Raw genomic sequence first — 16,836 nt, forward strand, 5'->3', positions numbered from 1 at the left:
TGGCTTAACAAATCTTTGTCCTTTGCGGGTAGGTTACAGCTTATTAACTCAGTGTTATCATCCATGCATATTTATTGGGCATCGGTTTTCATTATTCCGGCTCGAGTTATTCATGATCTTGAGAAGTTTATGAGGAGATTCTTATGGAATGCGGGGTCTCAGGGTAGGGCGAAAGCCAAAGTGGCTTGGTCGGAAGTTTGTTTGCCCAAGACGGAAGGTGGCCTCGGTATTAGAAGCATATCAGACGTCAATAAGGCTCTGATGACCAGCCATATTTGGAGCATTGTTACTCGAAGGAAGTCCCTATGGGTTGATTGGATCTACGCTTATAAACTGAATGATCGCAGCTTTTGGGACATTCAACCCCGTGGGAGTATCAGCTGGGGATGGAGGAAAATGTTAGCCATTCGAGGCATTGTCCGATCGTTCATATGGAAGGAGGTTAGGAGTGGGTGTCAAACCAATATGTGGACCGATAATTGGTGCCACCTTAGTCCCCTTAGCTCCTTTATAACTCCTAGACGTATTGCTCATGCGGGGTTCTCTATGTCCTCTACCGTTGCGGATCTGATTGATGGTAATGGGCAATGGAAGTGGCCGATAGCTTGGTATGATCTCTATCCGGTGTTGATCGAGTTGGAGGTTCCACAGTTAAGCCATAACATGCTAGATCGTACGATTTGGAAAGACTTGGAGGGTAAGAGTTGTTGTTTTCGGTCATTGGAGGTTTGGAACGTGGTTAGACATCGTGAAAGCATTGTGCCGTGGGTTAATGGAGTTTGGTTTCCCCAGTGTATCCCAAGACACTCGTTTCACTTATGGTTGGTGATCAAGAATAAGCTTAAAACTCAAGACAGGTTGGCTGTGTGGGAAGTGGGTAGTGCAACAAACTTTAACCTCATGTGTTGCCCCTTGTGCAGGAAAAATCGTGATTCTAGAGACCATTTGTTCTTTCGATGTTCGTTTTCCTCTAAGGTATGGAAGAATGTTAAGATGTTGGTGCGTTGGATCAGGTTGATGACTCTTGGCAATCCATTATGGATTGGATGTTTGTTCATGCTTCGTCCAAGAAGGTAGATCACATTGTTTGCAAATTGGTCATTGCGGCGACTACGTACTTTATATGGCTTGAGAGGAACAATTGCTTGTTTTCAAATAATCAGGCTAAAGTTGAGTCGGTGGTTGGGAGGATTAAGAACATGGTCAGGTTACGTCTTATGGGTTTCGACTTTAAAGGTGATTCCAAAGTGGACAGGATGTTAAACAACTGGGAGATCGCTACAAGTGAACAGGAGGATGACCCGGGTTAGAGCCTAGCTCTTGGCGTGTTGGATCTCGAGTGTGTGGCTCGTGGCTGTGTGTGTTTCTTAGGTTTTTTTGTTTGGTTTGGACATTGTTATGTTTGGGGTTGTGTTTTGTCTTGGTTTGTTTCCTAGGCTTCGGTTTGTGGAGCCTAGTTGGTATGTCATTCTGGCATACCCTTGTACTTATTTGAGTTATTTATAAAATTCACCTGGGGTAACCCTTTACCCAAAAAAAAAAGAAAAAGAAACGAAACCCTAATAACAACTTCAAAAGATTAGAAACCAGGATTGAAGTCTAGAACCTTACTCAGAAGGATCGACAACACCCCAATACCTAACCCAGATCAATTGGAATTAAGGAAGAAATCAAGAACTAGGGTTTCTAGTGTTGTCGCCAAAATCGCCTAGAGGACCAGAGAAAAGCCATCCGCCTAGTCTAGTGTGCTTGTGTTTCTTGTTTTTTTTTTTTTGTGTTTCAACTATGGTATGGCATGTCATTCTAGAGAACTGAGGACTGCTTTTTTCCTCACTTGTTTTATTGGTTTGATGGTATAATATTCACCGGGGTAACCCTTTACAAAAAAAAAACAGAAGAAAGTGTTGGCTTTTAAAAATGCTTGCTAGGTCTTGGTAGGTGGCGCGCGTGTAAGTGTTTGTCACTTACTACGGCGCGACTACCAGATTAGCCTATTGGTTGTCCTTGCTTTTGATTGTAAGTGTGCGGGCTCATTGAGTAATCATGAATGCTACGCGGCCTTGGTAACTTCTTCATGAAGTTTGTAGTAACTTTGAGCGGGAAAAAACCTTGAATTTTGAATTCTGACAGGTTGGTGCAAAATGTCGTTGACGGCGATGTTTGAGTTGACTGCTGACACGGCCATCATCATGCTGTCATTGATGGTTTGGCTTTCCATAAGGCGAGTGAGGCCCACGCGCGCGTGGTAACCGTCACTCTGGGAATCTCGCCTTATGTTGTGTCTGCTGATTGGTTACGCGTGCGGTTAATCCGGCACATTTACCCATCGCATTAAATGCGATGAGTATAAATAGTCGACGAGAGGAGAGAGATTGCTTCACAAATCTTTCTTCTGTTTCCACTTTTCTCTCTCGAGTATTCATACTTCTTCAAATCTTCAAACATCTTATTTGAGCAGATCACTCGTGGATTCCGGTTCCCACCGGAATGGGATGCACAGTATCCCCGGCAGGGTCAGACTGCCGCCGACGCACCACCAGGATATATAACCCTTTTCGAAGACTTCTTCTTGCAAGGTAACTTCTGGCTTCCGGCTATGGAGTTCATGGCACATATACTCCATTATTATGGTTTTCACATATCCCAGATGAGTACACCGGCATGGTGAGGGTGAGACACTTCGAGTTTCTGTGTAGATCTCATGGGATAGAACCCACAGTCGAGAAGTTCAGGGTGTTTTACCAGTTGATTAGGAACATAGGGTTTTATTCTTTTGGCAACCGAGGTTCTGCCAAGAAAATTCTTCTAAATTCTCCAAAGAGTTTCCATGATTGCGATGTTTACCCATCGCATTAAATGCGATGAGTATAAATAGTCGACGAGAGGAGAGAGAGCTTCACAAATCTTTCTTCTGTTTCCACTTTTCTCTCTCGAGTATTCATACTTCTTCAAATCTTCAAAGATCTTATAGCAGATCTTCAACTTTCTGAAGGTGATCTTCAAAGTTTCCCAGAAGTTTAGACGATCTTGTTCTTATTTTCATTCTCTTTTTATAAATGGCCGAAGAAGAAACTCAACTTGAAGAGGGTCCTCTCCCTGTTCTCAAATGGGAGGGTTTATTTGAGCAGATCACTCGTGGATTCCGGTTCCCACTGGAATGGGATGCACAGTATCCCCGGCAGGGTCAGACTGTCGCCGACGCACCACCGGGGTATATAACCCTTTTCGAAGACTTCTTCTTACAAGGTAACTTCCGGCTACGGAGTTCATGGCACATATACTCCATTATTATGGTTTTCACATATCACAGATGAGTCAACCCGGCATGGTGAGGGTGAGACACTTTGAGTTTCTGTGTCGATCTCATGGGATAGAACCCACAGTCGAGAAGTTCAGGGTGTTTTACCAGTTGATTAAGAACATAGGGTTTTATTCTTTTGGCAACCGGGGTTCTGCCAAGAAAATTCTTCTAAATCCTTCCAAGAAAATTCTTCTAAATCCTCCAAAGGGTTTTATTCTTTTGGCAACATATGGTTTTATTCTTTTGGCAAAGAGTTTTCAGAGAAGAGGTCATTCTGATCGCGGTGATCTTCCGCGAGCCGGATACAATTGAAAAGGAGGAACTGGCATTCCCCAAGGGAGCCGACTGGTATTTGAAGCTGACTGCAACACCAAATCGGATTTTTGGTGAGAATGTCTTGGTTGCCGCGCAGATGAGCGACAAGTGGTTGGAGACTAGCAGCCAAGTTCCGATTCTGAAGTTTGAAGATAGAGGTATGTTGTTTCTCTTATTTATCTTCCTTTGTGATTTGCTTGCGCTTATCTGTTGAATTTGATTGTAGAGGCGCACCTGTATCAAGCTGCTTTCCCCACCTTTGGTGGATCTATGGGTGTGCGCCCGCTGGAATCAGGGGAGTCTTATTGGTACAAGCGGATCAAAGGCCATTTTCTTTATCCCCCTTGTAGGATCGTTTTCTGACCCGAACGAGTCGATCAGAAGAGTTTTTGCTCAATACGAAAGGCGGAAACAAACATATCAAGTTCAATTCAGCTAGAATATCACTTTAAACTGTCTCTTGATTAATTTGACAAAGTTTTACAGCAAGACGACACTTCGGTAGCACTTCGGCTCCGGAATCACACATACACACCTGATTCAAACGAAATTACATGATCCCTATTTATAGGCCTGGTAATTTCACTTGAACATGACCCAAACGAAATTACATTCATACGGAATTAGAACTCAAGCGAAATTACTAGCTAATTTCGTACGGAATTACCTGTTGGTGATTTCGTGCGAAATTACCCTAAATCCTAGATTTGATAATTTCCTCGAATAACGTGCCCACAACAATACAAGACTCGATACAAGACGAAGTCGACAGACGTATGCACCAACAGACTCCCCCTCGGATGTGGACGAGTCGTAAGTGTCGAGTCTTCAACGTCTTCAGTCTTCATCAGTCTTTCTGCTCTCTTTGAAGTATCTGACAATGTAAAACTTCCTCAATCTTCTCTCTTTTATATCATCACCAACAGATAACCTCCCCTCAGATGATGATCCAATCTTTTTTAGGATCAGAGCTTGGCTCTACAATCTTCAAATTCTCTTTTCGTTAACAGACTCCCCCTTGACTCATGCTCGGGATCGTGGTCTGGCTTTCACAGGTTCAAGATCGTTACCTAGCTTTCCCTTCAGGAATCGAAACCTGGCTTTCTCTAAACTCAAGCTCCCCAGGAATCGACTGACCCAGCTCTTACTTATACCTGCACAAACTCTACCTCACAATAAATTTCACAAATTTAAAATTTGACAAATTTATGTATCATATGCAGGAACAAAATCAATCAAAAAATTATTTTACATTTGTTAATCTCTGATGAACCATTTGTAAGAAAAACATTTTCATTTCAAATCTTTTTCTTTTTCAAACAAACTCCCCCTCACAAATTGTCCATCCTGTTTAGCACTTGGAATTTTGAAAATCAGCTTTTCAACATCAGTTGTCAAAAATAAGATGAATTAAAATCTTTTTGAATTTTCAAAAGATTATGCTAAAACACATTCTTTTTGGATTTTTAAGATTTTAAGTGTGCTAAAATGTAAAAACGAACAGACAACTAGAATCCCAATCAAAAGAAAACAAACGGCCGCCAAACAGAAACCCTAATATAGTCGACGATTAAGAGCGGAAAGAAACCCTACTTTTAAAATCGAACATTACTGGTAACATAATCTGTAGTAGAGAACTAATATCAGACCTGTTAATCAGCGATTTCGAAGAAGAAGGTAGGGTTACATGGGGGACGGCGATCGCCAGGCTAGAGAGAGAGTTTAAGTTTCTGATTTTGGAGAGAGTTGCCTATACCGAATGGATGAAAAGAAAACATCTGGGGTTTTTCCGCAAGATCGCGGCAAACCCTCAGTATCCTTCGAAGATTTTGCTAAGCGTGTAATTGATGTTGAGGGTAATACTTGGTTACCCCGAAGAGGGTCGGTTCAGAATCCAATCGAACCCAGGAATTTCAATGTCATTGATGAACTTGCAAAGGTGTCTGTTCCAATTCACGTGGAGAAGTTGCAGCCAAAAATTAGGGTTTTGGATTGTGAAGGGTCTGGTTATCCGAACATGGGGTCCACGCCATTATCAGGTTCTAATGGTCTTCATGTGTCGGTTGGTCAAGGGAAATCGGGGGCTGCGGATCGGGTATCATTTGCTTAAGCGGTTACAAACTCTAAAGAGAATGTAAGTGAATTTTAGGGCTATGGAGTCTAGTGAAGCTGTAGACGGAGCAGATGTGGTGATACCATTGTCTTCGGTTAAACAAGTTACTGACAGGTATGCCAACACTTTGTATGGGTATTTTCTGGGTAAACGTCTGGCATTTCCTGTGGTGGATTTCTTTGCAAAGAACAATTGGATGAAATATGGTTTGTCTAGACTTATGATGAATGCGAACGGATTCTTTTTCTTTAAGTTCAAGACTAAAGAAGGGATGGACCAGATGTTAGAGGATGGACCTTGGATGATAAGGAATGTACCTATAATCTTGAAAGAGTGGTCGGCTTCCATCAAGTTGGAAAAAGAGGATATAAAGGCTATTCCAGTTTGGGTCAAGATGCATGATGTGCCGTTAGCGGCATTTACTGAGGATGGGTTAGTTTGCTTGCATCTAAGATTGGGGTGCCAAAGATGTTGGATTCGTATACTGCCACAATGTGTGCGGAATCATGGGGAAGAAGCAGCTATGCTAGAGCTCTTATTGAAGTTCAGGCAGGGGTTGAGTTAAAGAAGAGTGTAACTATTGCAATCCCATCTTTGGACGGTAATGGTCATTCAATGGTGGAGGTAAAAATTGATTATGATTGGGAGCCTTTAAGGTGTTCATCTTGCTGTGTTTTCGGTCATGATGATAGCTCGTGTCCTAAGAACCCTCAGATAAGTTCGGTTGGGGATGTAGAGAAGAAGAATGATGACTTTCAGGTTGTGGGTGCCAAAAAGAAGAAAGCTAATAATCAAGGTCTTCATATGAAAAATCAGAAGCCTAAGTTGGTCTATAGACCAGTTGTCCACCCTAAATCAAAATCGTCCTTGAGGAGTCCGCTGATTAATCAGGTTCCAATGTCGAACCCTTTTGACATCCTTAAGGACGATGACGGAAGTCAGGGAGGTGCCCATATGGGCCGAGTGCAGAAGAAGGCTACGCAGTCAAGTAATAGGCAGGATTCGGATGAGGAGGTCGTTGAAGTTTTTTTTTTTTTTTTTGGGTAAAGGGTTACCCCGGTGATTCTATATATTCACAACCAAAAAACATAAGTAGTGTAGTGAGTCTACACTAGTTCAATCATGAGACATGCCCCATGAAAGTAAACCCGAAAACCAAAACACAAAACAAACAACCAAGCAAAGGAACGACAACTAGACTAAACTCTAGAATCAACCGACCAACACAACAAAAACAACTAATCAGCCACCATCGTCGCCATCTTTATGCGCATGGATCTCCCATTCTTCAAGAATCTTCTGTACCCTCCCAGTATCCTTCAGTTTTGCACCCATCAACTTGTATCGCACTGTTTTTATAATAACATCGCAAACAGTCTCCGGAGGTCTTAGTTGATTTTTAAACAGCCTAGCATTTCTCTCTTGCCAAATGTTGTATGCAGAAGCCGCAACTAGAAGCTTAGCAACATACGTATCAGCCCTCTTATGATTAGGACGAGCACAAAGCCAAGAAACAATCTCTGACCATCTTGGGCAAACCGAATTCATCCCTCCTCGATCTCGAATTTGGGTCGTTGAAGTTTATAATGAGACTAGTCAATTTATGACATCGGGTACTCACTCTTCATCTTCGAGAGCAGGGGCAAGCACCTCTTCCACAAAGTTCTCAAATGGATAGGCTTTTGTTGGTTCGTGTGAAGGGGTTGCTAGTTTGTGGCAACTTTATCTTCGATGATGGCGGTTGAGGGTTTTATGTTGATTTGTTTTTTTGTCTTGTCTACTAGATATCTTATCATGATGTATAGTAGGCTAGATTATGGGGTGTCATAGGTTTATTTGTTTTGATTGTCATACATATATGGGGCATGTCCCGTATATGAACTAGTGTGGAACACATCCTCACTACTTGTACTTAATTGCAGTTGTTTTAATAGATTCACCGGGGTAACCCTTTACCTAAAAAAATATAATAACGAAATATTTACATACAATATTTTTGTGAGTTTGTGTAAAAGGATCATATCAGTTTTTGAGACAAATCACTAACACCGTTAAGCTTTTTACATTTTAAGTTTTGAACAATTCACTTAGATTGTCAGTATATTGATCCACTTAAATTTTCACACAAAGTTCAATTGTTCCGAGATACGAGATTAGTCTTTTAAGCACTTAAACACAATCATGTGTCCCACCACTTGAATATACTCCCGTATCCAGATCCCAATATTCAGTCTTACAGGTGAATATACCTAGATGATATCTGTAAAGGGTTAAATGCGAAACCGTGAGAGCTCAGGTCAGAACTTCCGTTCAGCAAAGAGATGACGGCTCGTCTTTTGGTGTGTTCCCTTTAGAGAATCTTTTCTTCAACTGCACATGATTAGCATTTTGCAATGTTTCATCATTTTTGTACTGAGGGCAACGCTATATTTCAAGCAAATTGCAAAGTATTATACGGGGACTAGGCCATTGCTTCTGCAAAATCAGAAGTCCCGGGATAATACCCCAGATATCACTGAGCATAAAGACCTAGTATCTCAGAAAGAGGGACCTTTCAAACAAGATTTCGGGGGTTACCCATATATCCAAGAAATGTTCCCCACGATATAAGTAAGTTTGAAATTTAGGTTTATATCTCGAAAAACAATCTAGTAAATGTGCAAAAACCTATTGGCACATCCGCAGTGAGATCGTTTATCACATTTTTACTTTCCAATTCTTTAGCGTGTTGTGATAATCCACTGATGTACTATCATTTCCTCTTTTATACAACAAAACTCATTTTGATTTTATCATGTTTTTGACTTTTTCAAATTTTCTAATGTTTTTGGATTTTCTGAAATTTTTCTTACTCCCCCTAAAATTCAAAATCATTAAAAGAAATTTGAAAACAAACTGTACAAATAAAGTGACAACTGTTGTGAATTGCTTCAATTCGCCATCCACTTGGCATAAACAATCAGAATTCCCCCTTACAACAAACTATATTCCCATTATGATTTCAAAACAGTTAAGTTTTTTTTTGGGTAAAGGGTTACCCCGGTGATTCTATATATTCACAACCAAAAAACACAAGTAGTGTAGAGAGCCTACACTAGTTCAATCACAGGACATGCCCCATGAAAGTAAAGACAACGAGAAAAAACAAAGAAACACCACCAAAACAGGAAAAAACAACTAGACTAGTCTCTAGAGCATAAAAACAAAACTACTCAATCATCCACCGTCTTCATGAGGATCAGCTCCATTAATACCCCAGTCACCTAGAAGCCTTCGCACATTGTCACAGCTCTTCAGCTTCGCTCCCATTAATTTGTACCGCACCTGTTGTATAATAGTATCAACAATAGTTTCCGGAGGTCGCAACTCATTCTTGAATAATCTAGCATTACGCTCCTGCCAAATGAAATAAGCACTGGCCACTACCAATAACCTCGCCACATAGTTAGCCGCTGATTTTGACCTGGACCCAACTAGAAGCCAATTAACAATATCTTCCCACTTCGATTGAATCGACTCCATGCCCACTTTATGCCTAACCTTATGCCAAACTTGAACCGAGAACTTGCACTCGAAGAAAAGATGACTATGAGAGTCATGATAGCATAACAAAATAGTTTTTCCAGAAAATAAGTTTTGTTGATTTTACCACTTGTAAGTTGGGGTTCATTTCATCACTTTGTTTTTAACCACTTGTAGGTTTACAAACTAAACTTACCACTTGTAAACATATGACAATGTTAGAAAAATACCACTTGTAGAAAATCAAGTACAACTTAATGTCCCTGATTTACCACTTGTAGATACAAACCTCCTGTCAATCATTTTGTAAATCGAACTATCACAGTTACCAACCTGTGAATTTGTCAAGAAAGATGCCGATTCCTACTCCCCAATTACCAACCTGGGAGTTCCGGCAAGTCAAGTTTTTCAATCAAAGAATATATCCACCCAAGCCTGACCAGCCTTGGGTGATTCCGAGTTATCAACACTCGGTTTCTTACCTTTCATTTTCTTCTCATAAAATTCCTTTACCCCTTTTGATTTCCCGTCAATCATTTTTCCAAAAGTATGATGCACTTTGGGGTTAAAAGCCTTTTCAACATCAAATTCCTTCTTTTCAGAAAAGAATTGATTTGAAATCTCAACTTTGCCAACTTTTTGTTTAAAATTTTCAGCCCTCAATGGTGGAAAATTTTCATCATCCATTGGAGGTACTGATTCTTCAACTTTTGATTCAACCTGTGGCTCCTCTGATTTTGTGGAATCAGATTCATCGCCAGAAGATAGCTCCTCTGATTTTGACGAATCAGAATCATTGCTAGAACTATCATCAGATTTCTTAACAACCCATTTCTGATTGTCAAGATTAGCTTTCCTCTTGTAAAACTTTTTTGAACACTCACCAACCTCAAATTTTGAGTTTTTGAAAACTATAAATGATTTGGTTGGTGGTTCATTCTCAACCATTTTTTCTTTCAGTTTATGAGACACTTCCTGTTTTGTTTGAATTGTCTTAGGACAATTCTTGGCAATATGACCAATTGATTTGCATTGAAAACAGGTTCTCGTTTCTTTCTTCTGAACAGCTTCATTCTTCATTTCTTCTTGCTTCTGCGTAAGGAATTCTCTGTTTGATTGCTTCCAGGATCAGCTTTTCATCTCTTCTTCCGAGCTTGCCCCTGAAACAAATACAGTTTTTGGTTTATAAGTTTTTTTCATTTTTATAATTTTCTGGTGGAATAAAACCAAGACCTTTCTTTTTGAAATTACCATTATGGGTTGGTTTCTTTTGAAAACCTGAACCAGAATTGTAACCCTTTTTCTTGTTTTCTCTTTGTTGAACTCTTGAGGTGTACTTTTTAGGTTTTTCGTTAAGATTTACATCTTTTATTTCAGAAATATTAATTTCTGTTAATTTGAATACCTTTTTTATCAATTCAGGTTTGACACCTCTTATTGGAAATTCCTTATCAGAATATAATTTGTCAGAATCATTCAAAGTGTATGCTACTTTGAATGTTTCATCATTCAAATTAGATTTTGATAACAAGAATTCTTTATTGTAAACTCTTTTGCCCTGTTTGACTTTTGAACTTGACATGTCGGACTCAGACTTTGATTCTGATTTTGACTCCAACTTTGACTCCATTTCATCGTTATCTAACACATGATCCACCACTTTCTTCATCAATTGAGATTGTTGATCAGTGTCAGACGATGTAAACGTGACATCAATATTTTCTGGCAAGTTAACTGAAGACTCTGACTCCCACTGTAAGTTTGTTGCCTTTTCGACTCTTTCTGAATTTGGATTTCGTGGAGAATATCCATTTTCAAGAGGGGGTGGACACTTGTTGTAACTGACACCTTGTTTCTTACCAGATGTCTTTACTTTAGTATCCTTCTTCTTTTCCTTCTTCTTTTCAGAAGTCTTTTCTTCAGATACTTCATCCTCTTCAAATGCCTTCATGCCTTCAATTGTTGGATAAATCATGTCAATGACATAAGAAGTACATGAGTAACTTTTTAACAATCTATTAACTCTTTCTGTTTTAATCCTTTGAGTTTCCAGTTTCTGTTCCAGAACAGCACACTTCTCAATGTAATTGTTCACAATTTTATGCTTTGTCATGAAAGCTCCCTGAAGTGTCTTCATTGCTGTTGCTTGTTCACTGCTGGATTCATTGTATTGATTCATGGCTTTGTTCAGAACATTATACGATTCTTTCAGCCTGTTCAGGTTGTCAATCAATTCACTGTTTTTCTTCTTTATAATCTCACAATTTTCATAAATCACCAGAATATTTTTCGCGTCAGCTTCTGCATCAATTTTGAAAGTTGGAACTTCTTTTACTTTCCTTTTGATCACCGGAACTTCTTCATCATCACTGCTGACTGGAGTTTTAATTATCTTCTTTTTCTTTTTAGCCTTTTCATCATCACTGTCACTCTCTTCCATCATTCTCAAGTGCTTTTCCATTCTTTTAGCATAATAATCATCATCATTATCACTGTCTTCAGCAACTCGAGCAACAAAAGCTTTGTGATTTGAAGTTTTATTAGGATCATAGTCATCCCAACTGAAATTTTCCCAACTAAACCCCTCTGGTAGTTTTTCATCATCTTGATTTATCAAACATGCTTTGTTATCAGCTGAAACTTATTTGTCCCAACTGAAATCTTTCGATGATTTTTCATTTTCTTGATTCACCATACAGGCTCTCTTTGATGATTCTTCAATTTCCTTCCTGGCATGAGCAGTTTGCGGTTGTTGTTGTTGTTGTTGTTGTTGAGCAACTTGATGATAGATTGCTTTCCGATAGTAGTCATTGTTGTTGAACGAATTTTGAGCTCCACTTGCTTCGCGATTTGTGCACTCCCTCTTGAAGTGTCCTTTTCCCCAGCTGTGACAACTCGAGTTTCCAAAATTCCACTTTCGCATTTATTGCACGTTCACTGTTTGTTTAGTTGTTTACTTGCACAATTGGTTTGCTTTGTAACTGTATACGTTTTGGATTTGATAAAGTTTATGAATGATTTGGCAAATACTTGAATGTGGTGATGAAACTGTAAATTGTATATCTTGTGCATGTAATATGTAATAGATAATACTTAAGGGTGTTTAGTGCTAATAGTGAAACTTTAACAACTCATAACCCTAATCTCCTTCACTAGTCATTCACACAATCATCATACGTACCTAAGATTTCCTCTCCAATTCTCTCTACAACCATTCTCTTCATCATTGGCACAAGTCTTCTGCATCAATCTTGATCTTTCAATCCATTTAGAATCAATCCAAGGTAATTGTTTAATGATTGTTTGTGTTAATCATTGATTGTTGATTCATGCAAAAACCCTAGTTCTTCATATGATGGTTCTGTGTTTTTGATCAATTCTGATTTATTGTGAAATGGTTATGATTGGTTGTTTAATCAATTGTCTGATGCTAATATGTCTGATATGATGAAGATGTTAATTGTTGATTTGATTTCTGCTATATAAATGTGTGAATTAGGGTTTCTGGATCGTATGAAAACGTAACTGTTCCATTGCTTCGCATGACTAACTGTTGGTTTGATTTTGATTGCTTGTTGTCCGACTTTTGTTTGAATGTATATGTCCGAGTTTCATGAGGGACTCTAGTCCGACTTTTTGTAACTTAAGAAGGGTCCGAGTTTTAATCAATGAAATCTTGTCTGACTTTTTGTGATGTAGCTTTGTCCGAATTTTATTAATAAAGCAAGGGATCCGACTTTTGAAAGAAGTAAAGGTGTCTGATCTTTATTAAGGACACAAAGGTCCGATTTTTATTATATAACATAAAGTGTCCGACTTTTGTATAAGGGAAAGGGGTCCGACCTTCTTGCTCTGGGATAATGTGTCCGAGTTTTGTATTATACAAGGGGGGGATCCGAGTTTTGCATGCCTATGTGATGTCCAAACTTTGTTAATACATGTATGGGGGTCCGAGTTTTAGCTTGCATGATCATGTCCGACTTTGTGAGGTGTTATATGGTCTGACCTTTGAGATGATCTTGTCCGACCTTGTGTTATGTAAATATGTTTGTCCGAGTTTTTAAAGGACAAGGGGGAGTCCGACTTTGATTGAGATCATGGGATCCGAATTTTATAAAGGATGTTTGATTATCCGAGTTTTAGGCCATAGTGTTTTCGGCACATGTAGTTGTTAACCTGTTAAGTTATTAACTTCAGTAAACTCGGTTAGTGTATAAATTCTGTTAGTTGCTAATTCAGTTAATCATGCTAACCCTGTTAAACTATGTAACTCAGTTAAGTGGGTAACCCTAATGGTTGTTAACTCCTGTTAGATTACTTGGTTCTGTCAAGCATGCTAATGAATAACAATGTTATAGCAAACTGTGAAAGACACGTGTGTGAAGCATGAATGTTATGAATGTGACTACCTGTTTATGTGGTGCATGATGTTAACTGCCAAGCATTATGTGATATAGACTTGCATGCGAACCTTTATGATCTTGAACTGATTGTGTATACATGCACGCTATAGGACTTGACTGATTACTTGTGAACACATAACTTAGCATACCGAGCAAACCAAGGTGAGTTCACATAGCCAAGGCATGGGGTTCCCAGGGTGGGAATGGGTTTGGATTATTTACTTGTACTTACCTAGCTTATGGAACATAGTTTTATGGTCCTCGGGTGAGGAAGGGTTATTGATAAGATACGACTAGACTAGTGATACTTATAGAACTGATCTTCGCACACACACCGGGGTTGGTCGCGATAATATAACTAATCTTCGCACACATGCCTAGGAAGGCCGCGAACTATACACTAAACTTCGCACACATGCCGGGTGGCCGCGATACAAATATACCTAGTCTAGAATACTTGGGAACTTTCCCTAATCTTCGCATACATGCCTAGAGGGCCGCGATACGAACTAATACGACACATGACTTAATGAACGAACACAAGGCTTACTATACTAATACAATTACTGAACTATAAACTGTGAACTCGCTCAACTAGTTGTTGACTCTCTGCTGCATGCCTTGCAGGACCTTAGGTACATATGGAGCTTGCACAGGGAGGAGCAGGTCGTTGTGGAGCATGGGTCGTGGATGCCATGTTAAACTTTATAACACTTGAACTTATTACATACGTTGGGTTTTCATATTATGCTTCCGCTACTAAACTACGTTTGGTTTGAACATCAATTGTATTGAGTTGGATTTTTATGAACTACTTTAATTATTATATGCTATGTTCAATATGATTTGTGGCTTGATCCTGGTCATGTCACGCCTCCAAGCGGTGGTACTCCGCGGGTGGATTTTGGGGGTGTGACAGATTGGTATCAGAGCCATTGGTTATAGAGAACTTGGTTTTAATATGGGAAAAACGTTTTTATTAAAACCAGACTATAACCAGAACAGTGCTCTCAACGATCCACAACGACGCTTCGCTCCACGTGCAAGACTCAACATCCTAGGTAATAAGGTTTATGTTTATTACCTGCTTGCTAGAAATACATAGAACTTTGCTCGTAGTATGCTTAGATTACATTGCCTACTATACGCCATTACATGAGAACACCTATGTGCTTACACTCTTCTGTCATCGCACTACTCGCGAACCATTCTCACTTATTCTACTTTTACTATGAAGATCATGTCTGGACGTGTTAACATGACTCAAGCCCAGTTGACGGCTCTCATTGCTGAACAAGTAGCTGCGGCACTTGCAGCTGCACAAGCAGGTAGTATACCCTGCGTATGGGATACACACTAGGATCTTTGAATCCTACATTCCTAAAACAACCTTTGTATTTAATATTGTCCTATTCTATGCACAATAGGTCAAAACGCTCCACAACCTGTCTGCACATTCAAGAACTTCATGGACTGTCATCCAAGCACATTCAGTGGCACGGAAGGAGCAGTGGGACTACTCCATTGGTTTGAGAAGCTCGAGTCAGTATTCGAGATGTGTGAATGCCCTGAGGCTCGCAGGGTCAAGTACGCCACTGGTACTTTGGAAGGAATCGCACTAACCTGGTGGAACGCGCAAGTACAGATCCTAGGGTTGGCAGCTGCTAACGCCACCCCTTGGAACGAATTCAAAGAACTGATCAAAAGAGAATACTGCACGCGTGATGACATTCACAAGTTGGAGGTGGAGCTGTATCACCTGAAAATGACGGGGTCGGAAATAGAAGCTTATACGAAACGGTCGAACGAACTGGCCATCTTATGTCCAACCATGGTGGACCCTCCAATCAAGCGTATCGAATTGTACCTCAAGGGTCTAGCCTCAGAGATTCAGAGCCATGTGACATCGGCTAACCTCGACAACATCCAAGACATCCAACGTCTTGCTCATCGCCTCACGGATCAGGCGGTGGAACAGAACAAGCTGCCCAAACGCATCAGTGCTACCACTCCAGCTGCTACTTCTGCTACACCCAGCGATAACAAAAGAAAGTGGGATGGGGATTCCAGCAAGGGATCAGTTTCTGTTCAGTCTCAAGCACAGCAGCGCAAGACAAATGACTACCAGAATCCGAGTCAGCAATCATCAGGCAGTCAGGGGCAGGGTGGATATCGGGGATTTCACCCACTATGTAATAGATGCAACAGACACCACAGTGGACGGTGTCGCAAGGAACGTTGTCAGAGGTGCCTCAAGTTAGGGCATGAAGCTAAAGACTGTAGGAGCTCACGACCTGCGAATCAGAATCAGCAACTCCCACCACCAGCTCCACAGAACCAGCAACAGCAGCCACAGCGTGGAAACCGGGGGTGTTTCCAGTGTGGGGCTGAAGGTCATTTCAAACGTGATTGCCCCCAATTGAACCAGAACCAGAATCGCAACAACAATAATCACCAGGGCAATGGGAACAATAACAACGGGGGAAACAACAACAACAACGGCAATGATGCTAGAGGTCGTGCTTTCGTGCTGGGTCGGGGAGACGCAAGGAATGATCCCAATGTAGTTATGGGTAAGTTTCTTCTCGACGATATTTATGTTACTGTTTTGTTTGATTCGGGTGCGGATACTAGTTATGTGTCATTAAAAGTTAGTCTAATGTTAAAACGTACACCAACACCCCTAAACACCAAACATGTCGTAGAGCTAGCAAATGGTAAAAGTGTAGAAGCCTCTCATGTAGTCAAGAGTTGTAACATCGTCTTAGCTGGTCAGACCTTCTTGATTGATCTCATTCCCATAGTTTTGGGTAGTTTCGATATCGTCATTGGTATGGATTGGTTATCCCAACATCACGCAGAGATTTTATGCAAGGAAAAGATAGTTCGCATTCCTCGTTCTGACAAGGAACCTCTCGAAGTTCAAGGCGACAAGAGTGGTGCTGTGGTTGGCATCATCTCCTTCCTGAAGGCTCAGAAATGTTTACGAAAGGGGCACACTGCCATTTTGGCATTAGTTACTGATGCATCAACGAAAGAGAAAAGAATAGAGGATATTCCTATGGTACGCGAATTTCCTCAAGTGTTTCCTGAAGATTTACCTGGTCTACCGCCTCATCGCCAAGTCGAATTTCAAATCGAGCTCGCTCCAGGAGCAGCACCCATAGCTCGAGCACCGTATC

General features: G+C 40.4%; 1 protein-coding gene across 1 annotated transcript; it reads left to right on the forward strand.

The window, feature by feature from the left end:
• Positions 1 to 5,769: 5,769 nt before the first annotated feature.
• Positions 5,770 to 7,474, forward strand: LOC110919102. The gene is made up of 3 exons (XM_035979932.1): positions 5,770 to 6,161; positions 6,251 to 6,752; positions 7,370 to 7,474. Exons 1-3 carry the CDS (start codon positions 5,770 to 5,772, stop codon positions 7,472 to 7,474), a joined length of 999 nt encoding a protein of 332 aa, XP_035835825.1.
• Positions 7,475 to 16,836: the final 9,362 nt, after the last annotated feature.

The sequence above is a fragment of the Helianthus annuus genome, chromosome 11 (assembly GCF_002127325.2).
Source record: "Helianthus annuus cultivar XRQ/B chromosome 11, HanXRQr2.0-SUNRISE, whole genome shotgun sequence".
Lineage (NCBI taxonomy): Eukaryota > Viridiplantae > Streptophyta > Magnoliopsida > Asterales > Asteraceae > Helianthus > Helianthus annuus.

What these genes read in the sequence shown, in the direction of transcription:
- LOC110919102 (XM_035979932.1), top strand. Translation starts at nt 5,770, where the DNA reads ATGGAGTCTAGTGAAGCTGTAGACGGAGCAGATGTGGTGATACCATTG. An exon ending in GCGGCATTTACTGAGGATGG is followed by an intron (nt 6,162 to 6,250) that starts GTTAGTTTGCTT and finishes GGGAAGAAGCAG; the next exon opens with CTATGCTAGAGCTCTTATTG. An exon ending in CGGATGAGGAGGTCGTTGAA is followed by an intron (nt 6,753 to 7,369) that starts GTTTTTTTTTTT and finishes CTTCGAGAGCAG; the next exon opens with GGGCAAGCACCTCTTCCACA.